This window comes from Suillus subalutaceus (assembly GCF_016647625.1).
Source record: "Suillus subalutaceus strain FC151 chromosome Unknown DFJ58scaffold_10, whole genome shotgun sequence".
Lineage (NCBI taxonomy): Eukaryota > Fungi > Basidiomycota > Agaricomycetes > Boletales > Suillaceae > Suillus > Suillus subalutaceus.
This window is the reverse complement of record NW_024540259.1, coordinates 273,476-294,458: the sequence shown is the minus strand read 5'-3', so window position 1 is coordinate 294,458 and position 20,983 is coordinate 273,476. Positions and strand designations below refer to the sequence as shown.

Here is a 20,983-nt window from a genome sequence, read left to right as displayed (position 1 = left end):
GTGTTACGGACACTTACGAGCGCTTACGACTTCAGTAGCGCACTCATGCGATTGGTGGAGATATTTAATGGCACTTGGACACACTTACGTAATTCATAACGCAAATAAGACTCTACTCGCTTCCATTCTGTAAATGAGAGAGCTCGTCTCGAAGATTTTTTTTCCAGGTTTTCCTGCATACGGATCAGCCAGTCGTTCAGCAATTATATATGTCAAACTTCTTGCAAGCCCCTCCGTTGACGTGTGATCAGTCCTTCATCTCATCTTTTGATACTTCCCTTATTGAACGCCAAGCTTCCGCTCTGTCATTTGATTCCTATTCACGGAAGTATCTCGTCGGCGTCGTCGCCTTTACCCGTATATGACACCAGTGGATCTGGTTTGCTATTGGTACGTCTCAGTGTCTTCCATTTATTGAAGATTTACGCATCTGAGTCTGCAGTGTGCGCCATTCCAAGGATGCCTAGCAACAAGTTTGTTTCAAGAAATCCCGGCTCTCGTGCAGATGATATCGCTGCCTTCCAAACTTCGCTCTCTCAATGCAGTGCCTCCGACATCACCTGCTTCCCCAAATCCTACTCCTTTGTCAGCGCCTAATATCAGGCGTTCATTGAGGTCGCAGCATCATCGCCTGTTCTCAGATGACGCCCCATTTCGAACAGATCGCTGGATCGTGCTCCAAAGCTCTACTTAGTTGGGTATTTGTTGTTTATATTAATGTTCTCCGAGAAACGTCACCAAGGTATTAATCACTGAAATTGGAGTCACAGCGTCATTACCTCTGATAGTCTCTAGACGTCTGTTCTAGATATTCTTAAGTTGGCTTCGCTGCGTTTCGAGCAGATCACAGAGATGCTCTTCAAAGTTTCACTCTCCAGGTTCGTACCTTGTACTTATTGAATACTCGTTGTTAATGTTCTCCCAGAATTATGCCTTTCCTTTCGGTAGTGCCCGAAATCGGCGTCGCAACGTCATCACCTCCCGGAATTTCAGACGATTGAAATGTAGGAAGTTCTGGCAGATGGCAGCGCTGCGTTCCGAACAGATCGCAGGGTCGCTCTTCAAAGCTTCACTCTCCGGGTTCGCACCTCAAAGACACGGTCGAACGTTGTTAATACTCTCCAGACACATCAATATTCCTATCGGCAGTTCCTGACATCGGACCCACGGCGTCATCACCTGCTCTTAGTTGTATCATGTCAAATATGAGGAATTTCTTGCAGGTGGCGGTGCTGCGTTTCGAACAGATCGTAGAGTTGTTCTTCAAAGCTCCACTCTCCAGGTTCGGTTAGTACCTTGGCTTGGTTGGATGATCGTTTGAACACTGTTGATATTCTCCCAGAAACATCAATATTGCAAGTGTCTCAAATTGGAGTTGCAGCGTCATCACCTGCTTGGAGCTTCGACATTTTATATGTGGGGAGATCCTCGCAGTTGGCGGGGCTGCGTTTCGAGCAGACTAGTTGTTCTCCAAAGCTTCACCCTTTAGGTCTTCATTTTCGGAATTGTCATGGTCTGACAACGGAGTGCTTCGCCTGGGTCTTTTCGAGCGCGCCATGAGCAGGTAAGAGTTTTTTTTTTCGGAGTTGAACTTGATATCTTTCTCATTTTCAATACCAGAGTCATACTCGAGGCTGTAAAAGGAGTCGATTGCGTTATTTTTCATGACTCTAGGCGCTATTTTAATGACCGGCCAAATTTTGGGGTCACAAGGATTGTTATCGCCAGCTCAAATGAGGTTTTGTTCGTCTTCAAATAGTTTAATCATGCGTAAGGCGTGGTTACTGAGGTCTTTCAGAAAGTTGTGGGGAAGCTAACCATAGTTGTCGATTTTGCATGTCCGGACAGTCCGCACTCAGGTAGTAAAACCGCGTGCAACCAGTGTCCAAATGGGGTTTGCTAGCTCGAAGCTGGCATCCCTTAAGACAACCATTCACACTATGATATGGGGCATTGCACGCTCTCCTTTGGGTGAGATACGCACACCCTCCTGTTCATGACATTACGCTCTCTGCTCTACATGGCGACGACTTTGAAAAGGGAACTCCAGGATATCATTCAGTACCGCAATGCCTACTTTCTTGCGTTCTCAGGGTCCATGGGATTCGTCTGCTTTGGTTGGGAGCTTGGTCTAATGGGCGGCGTGCTCGCATTGCCATCATTTCAAGAATATTTCGGTCTGTCATCGGAATCAGCCTCTGCACGCGCTAGCTCGATCGCGAATATAATTTCGGTCCTGCAAGGGGGCGGATTGTGAGTGCAGTTCAGTTTCTCGCTTACCACAATCAGACTCATATATTTAGCTTTGGGGCATTATTTTCGAGTTACTTTGCAAGTAGATTTGGGAGAAAGCCTGTTCTATTGGCTTCGGGAGTCATCTACCTCATTGGAAGCATCATCCAATCAACAGCTGGAATTGGAATGTCCCCGGCTGTCGGATTGAAAGTTTTTTATTTCTCCCGTTTCTTCGGCGGTATGGGAGTGGGTTTGATGACAGCTTTGGCGCCAACGTACGTATCTGAATGTGCCCCGAGAGCCATACGCGGTCGATGCACCGGCAGCAACGAGGTTGCTATAGAACTTGGAAATATGCTGGCTTGTGGGTGTCACTTCCAGACCTGTGACAATTTGCCTGATCGATAGTGTATAGTTTGGATCAACTACAGCGTTTCCTTCAATATCTCACCAGGACAAATGCAGTGGCGGTTGCCCCTTATCTCCCAGATTGTACCTGGGGCACTCTTACTGTTTTTTATGCCTTTTCAACCCGAGTCTCCCCGTTGGCTTGTGGAACGCGGCCGCTATGAGGAGGCGGCTGCAGCCCTCGCATATATTGCTAGGAAGGATCAGGATGATGATGCTGTCGTGCTGACTCTCAGCAAGATTCGCGCCGATTTCATCGGGAAGCGCAGACTGCCGCTGCTCACACAATTCCGCAAGATGGGAGAGTCGAAAATCATATTTCTGCGTTGCATTATCCCATCTCTTGCCACCTTCTTCCTGCAGTGGTCTGGCACGAGCGCAATTAATTACTATGCCCCTGAAATATTTGCCGGCCTCGGTTTCTCATCTACTTCTTCAACGCTATTTGCTACTGGCATATATGGTGTCGTAAAATTTGTCACGGCATGGATAACTCTTGCTTTCGTCATCGAAAGTTGGGGTAGGAAGAGGTCCCTGATTTATAGTGGTCTGGGGCAGAGCTTGACGATGCTATGGATTGGCGGGTACGCTGGTGCTCACCCCAACCAGGGCATTGTGCCAGGGACGTACGTTTCCATTGTCGCCATATATCTCTTCGGCGTCTTCTTCTGCATGGGCTGGGGTATCACTCCCGTTGTCCTCGGCTCTGAAGTTGCCCCAGGCCATCTCCGTACAGCCGCCATGTCCCTCGCAACTGCGACTACCTGGTTGTTTACCTACGTCATCGCCCAAATCATGCCTATCATGCTGAACCGCATAACCTATGGGACTTATCTCGTGTTCGGTGTTGCTTCATTTATAATGGCAGCATGGGTATATATCTTCATACCCGAGACGACTGGGTATCCACTGGAAGACATCAAATATCTCTTCGAGAAGGATATCATTGTTCGCTCGTTGGAGGACGCACCTTGGGGCAGGATCTTTATTGGGAAACGCCGTGCTGTCTCCATGAAGGAGCTTAAAGCCGTTGATACCCCTCCGACGGATAGTCCCAAGGATATTTCGGAGGAGTTGAGGTTGGAGGAAGCATCCGCGCAAGGTCATTCCCTTCGGAATTCAAATTCAGAAAAGCGGGAAGATCCTCTTATCATATGAACGCAGCGAACTGCGGAAGTTAAATGAGTCTGTGTATGTACCTTGTTTATTGTTACACACCTGTAAGATGATCGTAGCGGCGCAAGCGCCAATCCCCGACTCCGCAAGAAGACAGACAAAATATGATTTGCAGATATTTGTAAGACAACAATGTAGGTTCGTGAGAATAATCTAATCATCTCACCCAAAAATGGGATTAATTGATTCTACATTGCTACTTACACACCGGGGGTTTCGACGTTTTACTACATTTTGCCACTAGTGAAATCACATTCTAAATGCAATCTAGAGCGCTCCAGAGCGTTCCAGGCTAGGTCTAGAATGCTCTAACCAGGTCTAGATATGCTTTTGATTGAAATTTTGCAAGAGGTAAAATGTCCAAACCTCCGATGTGTTAACAAGGTTTAGATAAGAGTTGGACCTGCTGAGGGTTATGAATGACGAGGTTTGGGAGAATTAAGCGCTGAGCAGCCCTTTCCGCACGATCATGATAAGGACGACTAGTATAGCCTATCGTGTCAATATTAGGTAATACGTAAACATCACCCGATGGTCCGTGCGCAATCAGCCCAGTATATAACTCAACCACTCATGTATTTAATTCTTCATACTTACCTTGATGGCATGGGCCTCTTCATGTCTCAGGTTCTTGGGCTGTAGGGACCTTTCATAGCACGGCGACCCTGTCCTCAGAGGGTACCTGCAGTTTGTGTGAGCTTCGGCTCATGCACTGTCTCAATATTTTCCTGTCCCGCCACGGCCACTCTGGCTGGGTGGGCCTTGTTTTTTGCTGGTTTGGTGTCCTAACCCTAACCCTAGTGTGTGTCTTCAGAAATGGAAAACTGCCATGATGCTCAATGCAAATTTCAACAGTACGTCATTAGAATGTGGCTGTGCACACCCCTAATGCTTTTGTTTCTTGTTTGCACTCTTTATGACCCCACATTCAACAATGAACCAGTCATTCACAACTTACTTCGTATTTACTTACGCTTGTGAGCTATACGCTGGATTGGCAGCGCTCGCTTTTGGCCCTGTCGGAATCATGTCTCCATTCATGCTCGGCATAACTTTCTTATCCTTCTTACTTGCACTGCTTCATGTTCGCCTGGTGCAAACAGTGTTGTCACCACACAAGACTGACCCCCCTGCCCATGATTGCATTTTGTTTCATGCAGGAATGGGTGCAGCATCTCTGGCGATCTCAATCGAATGTCACTATCTCAACAGTGAGTATCAATCGAGCTTCCTAGTATCTGGATGACGCTAATTACCATGGTATTATGCACTGCCACGCAAAGGACAATTGGTATTTATGATATTGCCAATGTTTGCCTGCCTATTCCTTTGCATGATCATCTTCTATCGTTGGTTTCTAGGCTGCTGCGCTGACAGGCAAGATTTGGGGTCACTGGGGAATGTTTATGACGACTTGCTTTCATGGCGCCCATCATGTATTGCAACCCATACTGACACTCCAGAAACCCTCCCTCAAACACTCTCCAAGTCATCCACTGAACGTCGCTTTATGTCACCTGTAAATCAGACAGCCTCAGGGGGTACTCACGTACTTCCCCAACCTTATTATCTGGTACATTGTTAATCTTCTTGCTGATTTGAAACTAAACTCATTCTCCTAGCTTTCAGACCAAGACCGCAGAGAGAGAAAATCGGATGAAGAATCTTGCATTGGTCTCCATGCGTAGAACTTGTACAACTACGCAGGAAAGCGTCATTGGCTAACAATTCAATGCTGTTTGTGATCATGCCTGCTGTGGATGTCAATGAGCGCTTGATAGTTGTATTGTTCGATGTGTGACCACACCACAGCAGAAGGCGAGAGCAATGTCTTTTCAAGTCTCCATCTCCTAATCCTGTCATATCCCGTATTCTGGACCTACGTCCGATGATGTTCCCACGCCTTCCGGACGCCTTCCGGATGCACATCCGGACCTCCATACCCTTATCCATGACTCCATACCCTTATCCATGCCTGCAGTCCTCCAGTCCACTATCGGTTCGGATCCGTACACCTTCGTACATCCATATATCCATACCTTCGGACCTCCGCAGCTAAGCCTGCTTCATCCACCCTTGATCCCATCAGATCCGAGCTCATCCTACCTGAGACTTTACCTTCCCTAGACTACCGGATGATATCCATGATCTATATCCTAGTCTCGTCTTCACCTAGATCTCCGGATCCGCTCATCCGATATCCAGACGCCTCATCCGATATCTCTAGACCTCCGGATCCGACCTATACTCATATCCGAAGCTCAAACCTTAAATCAGCGTCTATCTCCTTATGGTAATCCTCTTGACTCCGGACTTCGGTTATCTGTGTTTCCGTCTTGCTTATTGATCCTTGTACTTTGTTCATCTCCGAGTTCATTTGTTTATGTTCCGTTCATACTTACCAATATGTTTCCACATGCTCGTACATAGCATTTGTCTTCAGCTTACTGATCCTCTCGGATCCCGTCCAGTATATAAACCTCTGTACAACTCCTGTAAAGTTTCCTCAGTTCGAATATCATCTTAGATTCTGCTCAACATAGACTTGCTCTCTCGCATCCTAGACTTCACTCATTCTGATCTCGGACTTCGGTCCATCTTAGTATTGCCTTTCCTTAGGCCTAGGGAAGGATTCCCTAGGCCAACCTTCCGGTCCTCCGGATTTATCCTTCCGTCTATATCCATGCTTAGGGATTGACTCCCTAAGCCGAAGCTTTGCCTTTCCGGCATTTCCTGTCTTTCCGAGACTTCTGTCTAAACCCCGTCTATCCGACTCTACCATAGTGTAGTCTACCTCCGTCTGTTTCTACTCCGGACCTTGTCCGTTGTAGCCCTTCTTCTCTTGTCCTAGAATCCTGTCCGCTCCTCCGGTCCTCCGGACGTCGTAACCTTCGGACGTCGCAACCTTCGGACGTCGTAACCTTCGGACGACGCAACCTTCGGACCTCCGGACGTCCTGTCCTTCGGACCACTCCTCCTACCCTATCCTGCTTTGGACTCTGTCCCTTGCAGCCTATCTTCTATGTGTTTCCATCTAGGGAGCTTACCTTCGGATCTAATGCAGCGGGTGAAACTCTTCCAGAGTTTCCTATACTCATCCGAAAGTTTCCCGCGCTCATCCGGAAGTCCTCCAGCACTCAACCAGAGTAGCCAGCCTCCGGAAGTCCTTCGGACTTCGTCGGATTCCATCTGGACTTCATTCTGAAATTAAGGGCACGTACTCGGGTAAGGGGCACAGCGCATGAGCTGAGGCCAAGCCCTTCGGATCCGTCTACCCTTGAGCTACGGTCTTAACAAATCCCTACTCTGGTCTTGGTATCATTAAGTAGATCCACTTTCACCAAGGTGGTTAAGTGTAAATAACTCTGTTTAAGGGCAAAATAAGAATGTGTGAATTTCCTGATGGCCATGCGCACAACAATCAGTTCGAAGACAGATTCAAGAATCCCGCAAGTCCTTGAACCGTGGACTGTCGGACCAATGGTTCAGTTCCTCCTGTTGGAACTTCGAATCAGACTTTGGTCAGGTTCAAACCACGATTCATAACTGGACCTGGTCACCACTACTGGCATGGTGCACGCAGGAACTTGCGCGAGGAAAAAGAGATGCGAGGACTGGAAGCAGCTGTGGTGGAATGGAACGAGTTATACATTGTGAAAGCTCAGAGTGCTTTTGATCACGAGCAAAAACTCGTTGCTCATACAGCTGATGATCTCGCAAATACTTGATTGTCGAGCCCAGTTTCGAAGATTTCTAGCCGTCCAGTTTACTAGAACAAGTTGAAGTAGCTACAAAAATGACGGATTGTATCGTGGACTCAATGCATCAGTAAATTACAATGTTCTGTGTAGAGCTGTACAGAGCTGTACAGTGTCACAGTGCCACAGCTTGGTCCTGTCATATACCATATATCCGGTTACAGATCCGATGATCTGGATCTCAGATCCGATCCAGATCCGATGAACATATCCGTCGTCCGGTCCACAGATCCGCTTTGATTCTTATTTCATTTCCTGTTCATATAACTCTAACTATCGTTCATCTCCTTTCGGTATTCCTGTACACCGGTATACCGGTTATCCTTTACTTCCGCTACGCTTACTGATCCGCTATGCTTACTGATCCGCTATGCTTACTGATCCGCTACACTTACGAATCCGCTTTTACTTGTACTTCATTCCCGGTTCATGATTCGTGATCCATCCAACTTACCAATACGCTCCACTTAGACTTTGCTTATACTTTCGTACATAGCCTCGCACCTTTGCTTATTGATCATTCCGTTAGCTATCCGTAGTATATAAACCTTTGTATATGCGCTGTAGTAGATCAGTTCGAATATCATCTTAGATTGCACTCATTCCGTCTGGACTCTGAGTCCCTCCGTTATCCATCCGGACTTGAGTACGCTACTAAAGTCAACTCCGAGACTTAGGATAGATTCCTATAGTCTACATATCCGCCTCTGTCTTCGGACAGTCCTCACCCGTTAGTTTCTAGTCCGGATCCGATCCGGATTGGCCGTTACTCTATACACGCGATACTTTAGCTCTCTGAAATAAGGGGCAAGACTCGGGAAAGGGGCACAGCGCACGAGCTGAGGCCGAAGCCCTTCGGATCCGATACTACTTGAGTACGGTCTTAACAGGTCCCTTCTGTCCAGCTACATCTCTTCTGTGCAGCTCTGTACAGAACCTCCCAGCAGAGCCACAGAACTCACAGTGACAAAGCATTGCCTAGTAAATAGAACAAAATAAATTCGCATTTTTGACATTTTCAAGTGTCATTGGCAGGAATTGAACTTGAGGCTTCACAAAGTTCAGCAACAACAATAACACAAACTTACCATTACACCATAGTGTCTTTACTTTTCCTCTCTCACAATGATATATATACCAATGATTCTCAAGCCTCATAATATTGTCAAGTTGAAATCTATAGTCAAACCCCATTATAACTTGCTCTTATTGAAATCTATAGTCAAACCTCAACATAACTTGCCCTTATTGAAATCTTCAAAAAAACTAATCCTTATTTTTGACTAGAAAACTTCAAGTTGGAGGTTTACTAGTACAAAGTGTAAAATTTGTGAATTCCAACAAGTTTTAATTAGTCAATAGGTTTAGCACCTTTTGTCCTAACAATGAATTTTAATAAGCTTTAGTTTACAATAAGGCTTAGTGTTGATGTTTAACTAAAGAAAAGACTTAGTGAAAATTTTGTCATTTATTCTGTGGATTCTGTGAGTCTGTAGCACACTGTGAGAATCTGTAAGTCTGTGGCTCTGGGATCCTGGGATTCTGTGATGTCTGTCACACTGTGAGAATCTGTGTGAAAAGCCAAAGTCTGTGAAGGTTTAGTGATTTACTGATGTGGTGTATCGCACAATTTATTAAAGTGGCTTTGGAGCGTCATACACAAACAACTAGACATCGCACTGTCGAAAGTATGATGTCGGCGCGCCATTTGAACATTATTTGAAAGTGATGAACGGATTGCTTGTTCACGATACTTGGTGGTGGCATGTCACATTCGTGACCAAGTGACGGGACCGTTCGATTTCGGACTTGAGCGCAGGGCGGCGAGCATGGTCTCACATTGACTTGCACGTATGGCCCCTATCTTCTGGTATTTGAGTCGAGCGGTATGGCTTACTGCAGCTTGTCCCAACCCACCATCAGCGTTGATCGTTAATCTCATTTGCTCTCACATTACGATTCACCTGTGCTGGCTCACTCAAGCAATATCATGCCAAACGATCCTTTCTATATCCAAATTTACTTCTTCATTATGTATACAATACATCCGCTTGCATTTCTGGCCATACCGCTGCTGCCAAGTGGTTCGATCGTTCCGTGGCTATGCGCCCTTTCCGCATCTCCTTTACTTTTTTCTTTATTTCATACTTATATTGTGAAAGCTGGGCGGTCGGAACTTGGAGCCATCGACCATTTTGGCTCAAGGCATCTTCTCATGTTTCACGCTGCTATGAGTGCGGTGTCACCCACCACCATAATCCAAATATTTCGTGAGTAGTTGTCAATGCTCTATCGGATTGCCTAGTCACCGCTAATCACTACGCACAAAGTCCAAAACTGGCTGGGTCCGTGGCAGGCGCCACTGGTGTACCTGTGTCTATTGTGCGCTGTCACAATGGTATATTGGCATGCATGCTGGTTAGCTGCAGGAGACAGCCGTGCACTTGGGTTCCTGGGTGATCTAGTACATTCTGTTCTCGGACTCAATACTACCCACACATCACATTCGCAACCGTCTTCTGGTGACCCGACCCTCCCCCCACACACTCCTAGTGCTACCAGTGGTAATCAAACACTGCCCACTCCCACCGACAGCCTGGGTACATCCCCACCCGTCTACGCTCCAGGAAGCTCAACCCCCCACACTCCCTCAACTCACCATAATGGCACCGCTTCCACTCCCCAACCCGCCCAAGCCCTATTCATTTGACTCCCATTGCGACAAGTTCCACACTTTCAAAGTCAAACTCGGGTCAGTAATACTCTTGCAGGCTCATTACTTGGTATGTCGTCAGTCGTTTCATCAGTCCGAAACTACTAAGCTCCTTCTAGTTCTCAGGCAACTTTACAGGACGTATGATATGAGATCCGGTATGTCACCACAAGTTGTCTGTATTACGAGTGCAAAATTAAGTTTTGCTGCCCTATTATCCAGATCAAAGTAGCGAAGGATGCTGGTGTCTTCTTTCTGCTCCTCAAGCTGCTAGACAGCCTCCTCCGTTCTTTTCCATTTATTTCATGACTCCCTTTTCATCTACATTTTATCTTGTACGGTGTCAACCCCCTCGTGCACTCGATTCATTTGGGTTCATGCAGCTGCCAGCCACTGCCCACCATCGTACTACTGTGTCTGGACTCTAGACTACCATGTCATATCAATGCAATACAACAGGATATTTAGCAGACAGGTTTAATGTATTAAAATGGATTTTCGTGCTTTCATTCCCATCTTCGCTCTTCCGAGACCAGTATTCAGCACCCGAACACCACTTATGCAATTCTGTGGTCGGACTGTGACGTTTCCCTTCTTGTAGCATTGTGAAGCTTCCTCCGCTGACCAAAATCGAGTCAAAGAACTTGAAGGCTAATACATGTAGAAATGAGTAACTTGGGAAGTTCGCGCACGGTAGACCAACATCAGATCATAAATGGAAGCAGAGGAAAAGGCGTCGCGAATGTCTTGGTGACCTTTCATGCCCGTAGTACTGAAAATTGGCTAGAGAATTGACGGGTTGTAAATATAAACAGTGCAATGCATAAGTTCCAGATATGCACGAGAGTGAGGATGTCGTAGCAGTTTTACATTGGCAGTAAGCGCGAACCTGAGCAGCGAACATGAATACCGACGAGACCCTGTCGGAGGCGAGATCAGATATAACGAATGAAAGCCCAGTCTGTGATCGTCGAGGATAGTGTTCAACAACACCGACAAAAATACTAGGCGTGAATAACTGACGCAGAAATGGCTTCGCGACGAAAAGTACGAGACAAATCAGGTGGGTGAAAATCGGCTTCAGCGGGTTCGTCGCCACTCTCAGTCCTTTCCTTCTGGTAGGGTATCTCCACCGTCTTTCGTCTCGAATGACATTCGCGATGAGCTCCGAGCAATGCAGCCCAAGTAGGGTAACTGCCATGTTGACAAAGGGTAGGATCCACGCCTCAAGATTGACACATAGCCCATCATACACGATATAATTGGACTGCGTGACCTGCAAATTGGGGATGAACGACCACCTTTGTGTGGTCAGCGCATCGGGGGATATTGAACCCGTACCGGCGTACTTGTCCTAGATATACATGATGAGTGCGGCCCATTCAGTGCATGCTGCAACGATCACCCAAAGAGAAATGACAACTTTCCGGATGCTAGGGTGAACATGCCACGCAGAGGGCTGTGTCTCTGGTGGCTCCGCTGGACCTCCATCCGTGTCTAGGTCAGACACACAACGCATGTACCGCAAAGTAGCAGGGGTCATTTGCGTGTGGTGGACAAGTGCAGCGGTCAAGTCGAAAGGTGAGGAGCTCCACGTCAATATTTTGATAGCCCGCATCCCTGACAATGCGATCATCACCTGGAGGAGTGTGACGCCTAAAAAGAAGAGAGGTAAGCAATACCCTGCTCCACATATGTGTGACGTCGTTTGAAGGTCGACACATACGACGAATGAGGCTGAGTTGTAGGATATAATGAAGAGGATAACCGAGACACCATTAAGCAAGGCGCAGATTGGTATTGAAACGAAGCCGAAACTCTGAGGCTAGCGCAGAGCGCAATGAGATACCGTATACGAAGCTTATGGACTCGGTGCATAACGTGACGATTAAGTTGAGTGTCAGGGCCAATATTTCCCCCTGCAAGTGCAACTGAGTCCCTTCATATGGGTTCGGCTGTGGTGACGGTTACTCCCGGGATTCCGTGATTGGCTAAAGTGACGATGCCTGCAAAAATGCATGAGCAGCTGAAGATACTTGAGCATGCCACTCCGACATATCTGCGACTCGTCAGACTGCGGTCATAGAAATCGTTAGTGGACTTCGCATCAGATAATATCGAGTCAAAGTCCTTGTACTGCACACGTATCCATGCAAGATGCACAGACCGGTCATTGTCTGCCAATTAAGCAAGGCCAGCGAGAAACAGGATCAGAAGTCAAGCGAGTCTGCAGGTATGAATCATCGAGAAGTAGCAGTGATATCCGGCATAACTAGACTGCACGTAAGTAAATTGCGCAAATGCGACTTCAAAAATACTCACCTCAAGGTGGTAGAATGTCAAACTAATCAATTGATGCATCACAGGGGTGATAAATTTGTTTCTCTTCAGCAAACTTTCAGAATATTAAGATTCCATGGTTAGGTCGAGCTGGCTTTGAACGACATTGATAATCATTGAGCCGTCACCCACATGCCAGTGCACTGATAACCGCGGCCGATCACTTGTTCTCATCAATACCTAGTCTGTGATGTTAGTCAACCCTTGCTTGAATAATCTGCAAACTCACGTGGGATGACTACTGGCATTCAATGAGCCCTAAAGCGCAGCTGGTACACGATTTCCCGACACGTTCATCTCCTTATCGCTCAGCGCTTCTGCCTGGTACCAAATCAGAAGTGCTGAAATGGTATGATACTCGCTGCGTCATATTAAAGAAGCTGGGGAGCCATGCTATTAGACTGCATTGGATTCGGCAGTCCATTACAGTAAGGGGGGGAATACGGTAAGCATACAAGATCCTCACTTCACGAGCGCATTACCCCTGCACGATGGCCGCCTCATGTGTCAATGAGAGTTACCCGACGTTGATGTTGCACATACCTATTGACCACAGTTTGTTTGTGTGCCAGCTCTTTGTCAGTATTAGCTTTGCTGTCTCCGTTAACAACAGCAATAATTTCTCGTGTTAAACGCTCCTCCACCATCCTCCCACTCTTGTTTTTGCTGGTTACTAGTACAGCATGAACAATTGCCCTTATATGCTGTTTTTCTGGAAGCACAGCAGGTCTCACGTCGTTCTTTCCTGAGCGCTTCTGTGATATATACCTGACAGCGGGAGAAGCAGTGATGAGAGCGTGGGGAAGGATAGGTAGCGGCGGCGCGCGGGTGAGAGCGTGAATATAAGGGAGGGGACGGGGACGATGCGCTCTGCCCTTGCACGCTTTTCTTGGTTAAGCAGGAAAGATCCGAGGAAATAAAGAAGGGGATCGGATGCTGGCGGAATGAGCATTTGTGAAGCGTCTGGAGTTGAATTCTGAATTGGGGGCGTGGGGGGAGGTAATATATCTGATAGCGATGAAGTCTTCAAGTCGAGGCCTGATAAAGACCCTACTAGAGAGTCAAGTAACGCTGCACTCTGGATAATTGCTCGTTCATCGGCAGTAGAACTATTAGCACGGCGAGCAAGAACTGGGAGCGTGCGTCTCAGCGTGACAATGGATAGAGGTATGCGTTGAGGACATGATAGAAACAAGTGTCTCAACGCGTTAAATGTTGCTAGACGCATTGTCACTAACGATCACGAAGAGAGCCGAAAGCAAAGAATGTAACACAAATCTGACCGACGCAAACAAATAGGACACTAGGAAAATGCTGCGCCACTGCTGCAGTATTTGCCGCGACGTTGATCAAGCTCAATGAAAGAATTTATTGCATCACCAAACTTTCCTAATCGGAACTGGGACACGGCGTGAAGGACGCGAATGTGGGTTCGTTGATGGTCCTTCAGCTGCAGAAGGTAGATGGCGTTATGTCTGTCACTCAATGCATGATTGAAAACAAACTTTGTTTGGTAAAAGAGCTTTGTCTAAAGTATCAAGCAGTGATAGTGCGTCGGAATAGAGACAGCGCTGAACAAGTTCATCGATCTGGTCTCCTCATGACTTGCCATATCGAGCTGCCCTAGGAAATAGCTACTGTGCGGACGCTCGGAGTAACCACAAAGAAGAGGGGTGCCTTGGCGGCAGGAGAAGACGTCTAATTGTGCAAGTGGCGGCAGTGGACACTGATATGATGTGGGTGGGAAGGGAAGAGTTTGGACGGATTGCGTTGTCAGTGACGATAGGACTTGCACAACTTGAGAAGGGATGAGGGATGGGGCAGCTGGAGCATTCCCAGATGGAAATAAAGCACCTTCGTTATCCAGTGTACCAGGAGGAAGTATTGAGAAGATATATGGATTGACAAAAGCTAGAAAAGACGATGACTGGGGCAGATTGAAATGTGGACCAACTTCAAACAATAAACAAGACGCGACAAGGCGTGTTATTTACGTTTGTTGATTCCACATTCGTTTCAACACAAACCTCCTCCTCATACCTATTACCCGGCCCATCGATAAACCCTAGCTAATGGGCCATTCCAACGAACCAGGGATTCTTTCAAATGTTCTCAGTTTTGTCTCGCGAGAGATTGGCGAGTTTGTGATAAATGCTACCGGTATATCTGAGGTACGTTCTGTTTTCTCTGATTTTAAACGAATTAAACTGAATTGATCACTGATACAGTCTGGTCCATCCAAACGGAGACAGGGACGTGATGCGAAGTCTAAAGAGCGGGGCAGACAACGAAAAGGTTATGATGGGGGAATGATCGAGCAGTGGAGAGAGGCTAGCGGTAGCGAGAAGCACCAAGATCGAGTCTACGCCGGTGAGTCTTATCCATGGCGCCTCATCCAACACCACCTTCGATACGATACTGATTCAATTATCTACAGAAATAATGCCTAGCATGACCTCCCGCTTACCATCTCCACGCCATACCAGCCATTCAAGAGGCAGAAAAGTCCACCCTCGTCCTCAAGATGATGCACCCCTCCCTTCATCACACTCTGAAACAACATACCCCCAACTCCGCAAAAAACCCTCCATCACAATGCCTGGCTCACTTTTCCCTCGATCAGATTCGCTCCAACCTGATTCCGTACCTCATAGTCCTCAGTCAGCTCTCGACATTGACGCACAAGACTCGGAACCCGGCCCCTCCAATTCTCAACACGAAACCCCCGCAGACCGATCTGGCCCTTCCCCCTGGCGCACCCGCCCCATCGCCTCCGTTCATGATGCAGTTCAACGATTCACCGCGAGTGGAGGGGAAGAGAGAGACTTTTCGCTATTGGTCGTCGCTAGTCCTACGGGTCCTGTAGATCCGGAGAGCCCAGGCGCCGTACTAGAAACGCCGCATTCGCCCCTAGGTGGTGTTTCCCGGAAGGGAAAAGAACGCGCTGTTAATGATGGAGACGAGGATTTAGCATTTATACTCGATCATCACCGCGTGCAGGATAAGGAAAAACAGCTTGATGCTATACGAAGGGAGAAGGGAGCGAAGAATAACACTATAGGTGATGGAGAGCGGGATACGGACAAGGAGCGCATTAGAATGTTGGAGGAAGAAGTTAGGATGTTGAAGGAAGAGGTACGTTGCGCGTCGCACCATTTATTTATCTTTATTTTAGTTTTTGGTATATGCTGACATTTTCTATCACAGCTCTCCCGTCGCCGCCGTTCGCCACCCCCCCAAACCCAAGTCCCAATACCACCCCCACCACCCCCACTTCCTCCTCCTCCCGGCGTCCGCATCCCCCTCCCTCTTCATCTAAGCGAAAGCAGGGCCCTTTTCGCAAGTGCACGCGCTGCCTTACGCTCAACTGAAGCCAGTACGATCGGGAGCACAAACGATCTGGCAAGGTCAGCAAGTGGTAAGGTGAGACAGCCAACCGTCAACGTTCCCAGCGATAAAATGGCTGCGTTCCTGAACGAGATGAGGACGGTGCGGTTGAGGAAAGTGGGGTCTGTACCTGGATCTATACCTGGACCTGGGGGGCTGAGTAGGAGTGTTAGTGATCGACCTGGGCCGAGTGGATTAAGCCGCAGTGTGAGTTCGAGTGCTACTGGAGTAGATGGGCGGAGAGAGGATATGGCGAGGCGCAAGTCGACGGGCGTGAGAGCACCTGTTGGTTCAGCCGCTTCCGGTCTTGCTTCTGCGTCGAACAGCTCTTCGAGACCAGCTTCTTCCAGCGGGACTAAAGCAGCGTCGACCTCAAAATTACCTTCCGCCTCGAGCATTCCCAAACCGAAATATACTTCAACCGCCTCGAAACCATCATCCTCATCAAGCACGACCCGCCCAGCCATAAATAACAAACGCAAAGCGGACGTCCTAGGCGACTCAGAAGGAGGATCTACTTCTAAACGACGTTCAGGCACCCGTGTGCAAGCCCAATCAGACACGAGCTCTTCATCGTCATCCTCCAGAACACAAGAATTCTCCTCCGGTTCCACACACTCAAATCTCTCACTCACACGTCCATCGCATACGAACCACTCCTCACTATCGAACGAAACGGACATCACCACTCCCTCTTTATGCTCTGATAACGAACTTGGAGGGGACGCAGATGGTAGAATGCCATCGACGCCGCCTGGACCGAGGTCTGCAGTTCAGAGTGCGCATGATGAGGTTATAGAGATTATCGATGTGGATATGGAGGACAACAATATCGATATCGAGCCTGCACATAAACCTATCACGCCCTCCCGCCCACAAAGTGATATGTTCAGGAAACGCCCGCCGATGTCGCCGCTGCCTGTACCGACGCCAACGAGGATGCGAGCGCCTGCGCGTGCCAAGGGGAGGAGGTCCCTGCCGACGCCTGAGAGGACAAAGAGGGGTGCGACACCGAAGCCGAAGAGTATCATGCTGCTCGACGAAGATGACGACGACGACGACGAGGATGAGCCCGATGAGTTGGCGTTACCTCCGAAGTTGAAATGGCGGCGCGAGGCTCAGCCCAGAGTCGCGGAGAAATCGACCGCGGCAAATAGCAAGGGAAAACGGCGACTGACGTTAGATGAAGAGCTTGCCCGGGCAAGGTCGTCTGATCGGCTTGTGGAGCTTGGATTAGAGAGTGGGGAGCTGTTTGGGACGGGTACTGGGAGTAAACGACGGGGATTTTTGGCTGGGGGTGGTGCGGGTGGTGCGCCTGTGTTTATGGGCGCAGGATATGTTCGGGGTGTCGAGGAAAATGGACTGAGCCTGCCAGCGTCGAGAATACCACGGCGGAGAGGCTAGCATGCTAATATTTATTGTTATCTTTATCGTATTCCCTTGACTCTCGTGTTATTTCTTGTATAGCTAGCTATGATACCTGGTCTCTTCGCTGCAGAGGATGTCATAAGCTAATTAGGGAGAACTAACATGAAAAAGATACACTTGGAACAAGAGTCAGGAGCTACAATAAATTACTATAGTAAGTCTTTACGACACCGGCTCGTTGACCGAGCCGACGTCTTTTCCTGAGAGTCTACTACCACCACCAATATTGTTGCCCAATCCATCTATTTCGATCGAGCAACCAAACATCCACAACATAAGGTACATACTACAAACTAACAACCATCCACCCCCACCAATATTGTTCTCCAACATGCCTCATTCACGAAACGCGAGTGGCATCAGCGAAAGCGACTTGAGCGAGACCATCAGCGAACCTGAATCCGTCATCAGCTTCAACGAGAACGTATATTTAACCATGCAAAATACTGTCATATCCACTGCAATTTACGTGGGGCAAGCTAGACAAATAATAGAGCAGCTAGCGACGAATCAAGACAGATGGATAACAACTCCACCAGGCGTACATGACGTGGACGCATCCAGGATTCTAGACGCGATGCTGAGCAACGCTCACAGGACCGGTGGCGAAAGCTCCGAGCGTTATACCGCCTGTGCTATTTGCGCATGTAAGGAGATCCACGAACAGGTCAACCTCGCGAGGACTTGGTTCATGTATCTGCTATGGCCGTGTAAGTTAGAACTTTGAGATGTCAGCCATGGATACTGACGCAATTTCTCCCCTTGGTAGTCACAGCCAGAACCTACCAATCATCAGACTTGGTTTCTGGTGATGCCACGCCGACTATTAACAACACCTATGACAGCCTTGTAAGTGCCAGTCGGGAACGGAGTAGCAGATTTAGGACCGATGTACGTCCTACCAATTAAAAAAATGACTTTGGCGTTAAACTTCCAACAGGTTAACCGACGAGACGGTTATAGATGCGTTGTTTCAGGTCTCTGGGATGGAGCACACAGGCCTGCCGATGTTGATCAGGGTTGGGTAACCTTGGTAGGAACGCGCATCCTGAAACGTGCTGTCGGTGTTTTCACCATGGACCGGGTAAGGATTTCTCTACTAGGTTAGCGTTAATTATCACCTTCAGGTTGGATTTTGCAGACACATAACGCGGCTGCAACATGGAATATCATTTGGCGTTACTCAGGAATGTCCGAAGAAAATATTCAGAATATGGAAAGGCTGGTAGACGATCCTTCCAATGGTATGATGCTTCATCACGCTGTTCATCATGTTTTTGACAAGCTGAACGTATACCTCGAGCAGACGGAGGTGAGCCTGCAGTTTTGCATCCTCGCAATGCCTCATATTGATCAGTGCTCCAGCGAGAAAACGAGTACATAGTCAAGGAGGTTGGGGACAGGCTGTGGATACACCCTCGTGAGCTCCTTGGTAAAACTATCACCTTCCGGAATCACGATGCCCCTACGCGAGACTTGCCATTACCTAACCCTCATTTCATCGCACTACACGCAGGCATCTCCCGAATTTTGCATATGAGCGGCGCATCCGAGGTATTCGCACAGATCCTAGACAAATACGACGAGGCAGCAGGAGGCTGTAAGGATAGTATATCCTCTACGCCCCGACCAAGGCTTCAAAATTTCAAATGAATACGCTCGAACTGGACTATGCCGTCCACGTGACTCATTGATTCACTTTTCGCATCTGAATCACCCAAGGACCCCTACCGTTTCGCGAGTATAAGTATCTCATGTACAGTCCTTATTGAGGACAGCAGAATCTCATACGCTGATTCCCCACTCAAAAACACGTCCAAACGCCCCAACGAAAGTCTCCGCCTCTCTAAACGTCTCGTCTTGTTATCATCTCGCTTTCTAACTATACTTCTCGCAACTATGTCTATTTGTTCTCAATCCCCTTCGAACTCACTATCAGCCTTACAAGGCAATGCCGGAAGTCTGAAAAGCAATGGAGACCCGGTGCATCAACTGACTTCAATGATGTCTGCCCTGTTTATAGGCGCCTCGTTGATTGCTTGGTGTCTCATAATCACATGGAGTTCGGTGCATCCCCGACTCTCACGAGGGCCCTGTCGAATACAAAAGAATTCCCATGCGTCAGTCAAAGCTGTGCCTATTCTCCTGGCTTTCTCTGACTGATGGACTTTTCTTTTAACACCTACTGTGAACAGCCGAATTGAATCGCTCTGTCGTTCTGAGTTACCTTATTAAATATGAAGGAACAACTATATGTCATTATGTAATTGGGGCCGTTTCTGCATCGGTGAGGCGGACCTTGTCACGTAAGTTGTAAAGGGACCTCACCAAGTAAGCCTTACTAGCAATTATCAGCTTTATCTTGGAGTGTCTCTTTGTTAATGACGTCTCGCAGCACCTCCATCATGGATATATGGCCTCGTCATACTCGACTTCATTGCAAATGAAGGATTATCTAATATCGATCACAGCATCAGTTGACAGTAGCATTGAGGCCGCAACAGCGCCGAATTCTGGTCTGGTTCTACTAGACAACTCTCTATTAAGCTATCACGTCGCAACTCTGGCCCATACTCAATGATAAGAGGGTGGTTGATTTGGTATCATTGGATGGACGCAAGAAGAACTTCTACTTTACAGCAACAACACAGCTTGATCTTAGCTTCAACGCCAGAGAGTCACGGTTATCTCCGACTTCAAACTGACGACGAAGGTTTCGCACATCATCCGATACAGCATCAAGTCCTCATATCCAGGTATAATTTCAAACATTGTACGTTCTTCAATAGGCACTTTCCACTCCTTCGACTCCAGAAACCTGGAGCACTACTCCTCGTTTCTTATATTATATATAGATCGAACTGGGACCTTGAATGCAGCTCAGCTGGTTATCTGAATCAGTGCCGATGGAAGAGAATATTATCCATCAAAATAATATTAAATTTGATGGCACAATTTTGAATTTAAGCCAGAACCTCTATACTCTGTACATGTGCATATCAGGTGACTGACACATTGCATTATCAATTATCTTCCAACATGACCTTGCTCCGCAAGGACACATAGCTAGGTACATATGCGACCCGGCCCATCATTTCCGTTCGTGATGCGGCCAAGTGGCGAATTTCTAATAATCACATGATAACGTCGTTGTCCAACCTTCCTCTTTGGGAAAAAACAGTCCAAATTTCAAGCTGCTTCAGTCGATGCGCCACCGAGCGAGTGTTCCAGCCCATCGGATAGTTTGTACTCGTTTTGTGTTTCTCTTTCCCGATTCCCCGTTTATTCAAATATTCACAGCTCGCACTGCTTGATTGTAATGGCGCAAGGCCGCACAGAAAATGCGTCGTTGCGAGGGGCCGACCGTTTCGCAGACAACTCCCTCTATACCTCGTGTTCGCAACAAGGTGTGCTTTACAACGATAAACGATAAAACGAAGAGCGATAATAGTAGTACGGGGAAAGGGTCCTAGGACTAAAAATAGAAAATGGGTGATGTAGTTTTGCACCCGTTCGCACCCGGCAGTAAATGATTTAT

The 20,983-nt window shown here is 47.7% G+C and overlaps 7 protein-coding genes across 7 annotated transcripts; 5 read left to right on the top strand and 2 right to left on the bottom strand.

The window, feature by feature from the left end:
* Window positions 1-1,787: 1,787 nt before the first annotated feature.
* Window positions 1,788-3,849, top strand: DFJ58DRAFT_764126 (general substrate transporter). The gene is made up of 4 exons (XM_041388665.1): window positions 1,788-1,934; window positions 1,984-2,253; window positions 2,304-2,599; window positions 2,651-3,849. Exons 2-4 carry the CDS (start codon window positions 2,021-2,023, stop codon window positions 3,799-3,801), a joined length of 1,680 nt encoding a protein of 559 aa, XP_041248982.1. The 5' UTR covers window positions 1,788-1,934; window positions 1,984-2,020; the 3' UTR covers window positions 3,802-3,849.
* Window positions 3,850-4,430: 581 nt separating this feature from the next.
* Window positions 4,431-4,652, top strand: DFJ58DRAFT_652973 (uncharacterized protein; the record flags this gene model as incomplete). Its single annotated transcript, XM_041381714.1, has 1 exon — window positions 4,431-4,652. A coding segment is annotated over one exon (222 nt), but the record flags the coding sequence as incomplete, so codon positions are not given.
* Window positions 4,653-9,398: 4,746 nt separating this feature from the next.
* On the top strand, window positions 9,399-10,566 carry DFJ58DRAFT_21533 (uncharacterized protein). The gene is made up of 4 exons (XM_041379285.1): window positions 9,399-9,847; window positions 9,908-10,360; window positions 10,410-10,448; window positions 10,513-10,566. Exons 1-2 carry the CDS (start codon window positions 9,568-9,570, stop codon window positions 10,285-10,287), a joined length of 660 nt encoding a protein of 219 aa, XP_041248980.1. The 5' UTR covers window positions 9,399-9,567; the 3' UTR covers window positions 10,288-10,360; window positions 10,410-10,448; window positions 10,513-10,566.
* A 1,289-nt stretch (window positions 10,567-11,855) lies between these two features.
* DFJ58DRAFT_764120 (uncharacterized protein) lies at window positions 11,856-12,183 on the bottom strand. The gene has a single exon (XM_041388664.1). The coding sequence runs from the start codon at window positions 12,166-12,168 to the stop codon at window positions 11,947-11,949; it is 222 nt and encodes a 73-aa protein (XP_041248979.1). The 5' UTR covers window positions 12,169-12,183; the 3' UTR covers window positions 11,856-11,946.
* Window positions 12,184-13,085: 902 nt separating this feature from the next.
* Window positions 13,086-13,926, bottom strand: DFJ58DRAFT_764117 (uncharacterized protein). The gene is made up of 3 exons (XM_041388663.1): window positions 13,487-13,926; window positions 13,174-13,385; window positions 13,086-13,114 (listed from the first exon to the last, which is right to left on the bottom strand). Exons 1-3 carry the CDS (start codon window positions 13,856-13,858, stop codon window positions 13,093-13,095), a joined length of 606 nt encoding a protein of 201 aa, XP_041248978.1. The 5' UTR covers window positions 13,859-13,926; the 3' UTR covers window positions 13,086-13,092.
* A 713-nt stretch (window positions 13,927-14,639) lies between these two features.
* DFJ58DRAFT_764115 (uncharacterized protein) lies at window positions 14,640-17,532 on the top strand. The gene is made up of 4 exons (XM_041388662.1): window positions 14,640-14,801; window positions 14,859-15,000; window positions 15,068-15,765; window positions 15,838-17,532. Exons 1-4 carry the CDS (start codon window positions 14,703-14,705, stop codon window positions 17,419-17,421), a joined length of 2,523 nt encoding a protein of 840 aa, XP_041248977.1. The 5' UTR covers window positions 14,640-14,702; the 3' UTR covers window positions 17,422-17,532.
* A 107-nt stretch (window positions 17,533-17,639) lies between these two features.
* Window positions 17,640-19,231, top strand: DFJ58DRAFT_764113 (uncharacterized protein). The gene is made up of 5 exons (XM_041388661.1): window positions 17,640-18,155; window positions 18,215-18,336; window positions 18,386-18,529; window positions 18,587-18,757; window positions 18,811-19,231. Exons 1-5 carry the CDS (start codon window positions 17,777-17,779, stop codon window positions 19,096-19,098), a joined length of 1,104 nt encoding a protein of 367 aa, XP_041248976.1. The 5' UTR covers window positions 17,640-17,776; the 3' UTR covers window positions 19,099-19,231.
* Window positions 19,232-20,983: the final 1,752 nt, after the last annotated feature.

Coding starts and splice junctions, on each gene's coding strand:
- DFJ58DRAFT_21533 (XM_041379285.1), top strand. CDS start 9,568: ATGCCAAACGATCCTTTCTATATCCAAATTTACTTCTTCATTATGTAT. Junction 9,848..9,907: donor CACCATAATCCAAATATTTC/GTGAGTAGTTGT, acceptor CTACGCACAAAG/TCCAAAACTGGCTGGGTCCG.
- DFJ58DRAFT_764120 (XM_041388664.1), bottom strand. CDS start 12,168: ATGCACCGAGTCCATAAGCTTCGTATACGGTATCTCATTGCGCTCTGC.
- DFJ58DRAFT_764113 (XM_041388661.1), top strand. CDS start 17,777: ATGCCTCATTCACGAAACGCGAGTGGCATCAGCGAAAGCGACTTGAGC. Junction 18,156..18,214: donor CATGTATCTGCTATGGCCGT/GTAAGTTAGAAC, acceptor TCCCCTTGGTAG/TCACAGCCAGAACCTACCAA. Junction 18,758..18,810: donor TATACCTCGAGCAGACGGAG/GTGAGCCTGCAG, acceptor TCAGTGCTCCAG/CGAGAAAACGAGTACATAGT.
- DFJ58DRAFT_764126 (XM_041388665.1), top strand. CDS start 2,021: ATGGCGACGACTTTGAAAAGGGAACTCCAGGATATCATTCAGTACCGC. Junction 2,254..2,303: donor GTCCTGCAAGGGGGCGGATT/GTGAGTGCAGTT, acceptor TCATATATTTAG/CTTTGGGGCATTATTTTCGA. Junction 2,600..2,650: donor ACTTGGAAATATGCTGGCTT/GTGGGTGTCACT, acceptor GATAGTGTATAG/TTTGGATCAACTACAGCGTT.
- DFJ58DRAFT_764117 (XM_041388663.1), bottom strand. CDS start 13,858: ATGCGTCTAGCAACATTTAACGCGTTGAGACACTTGTTTCTATCATGT. Junction 13,386..13,486: donor GGGCAGAGCGCATCGTCCCC/GTCCCCTCCCTT, acceptor TATATATCACAG/AAGCGCTCAGGAAAGAACGA. Junction 13,115..13,173: donor AAACAAACTGTGGTCAATAG/GTATGTGCAACA, acceptor GCCATCGTGCAG/GGGTAATGCGCTCGTGAAGT.
- DFJ58DRAFT_764115 (XM_041388662.1), top strand. CDS start 14,703: ATGGGCCATTCCAACGAACCAGGGATTCTTTCAAATGTTCTCAGTTTT. Junction 14,802..14,858: donor ATGCTACCGGTATATCTGAG/GTACGTTCTGTT, acceptor TCACTGATACAG/TCTGGTCCATCCAAACGGAG. Junction 15,001..15,067: donor CCAAGATCGAGTCTACGCCG/GTGAGTCTTATC, acceptor AATTATCTACAG/AAATAATGCCTAGCATGACC.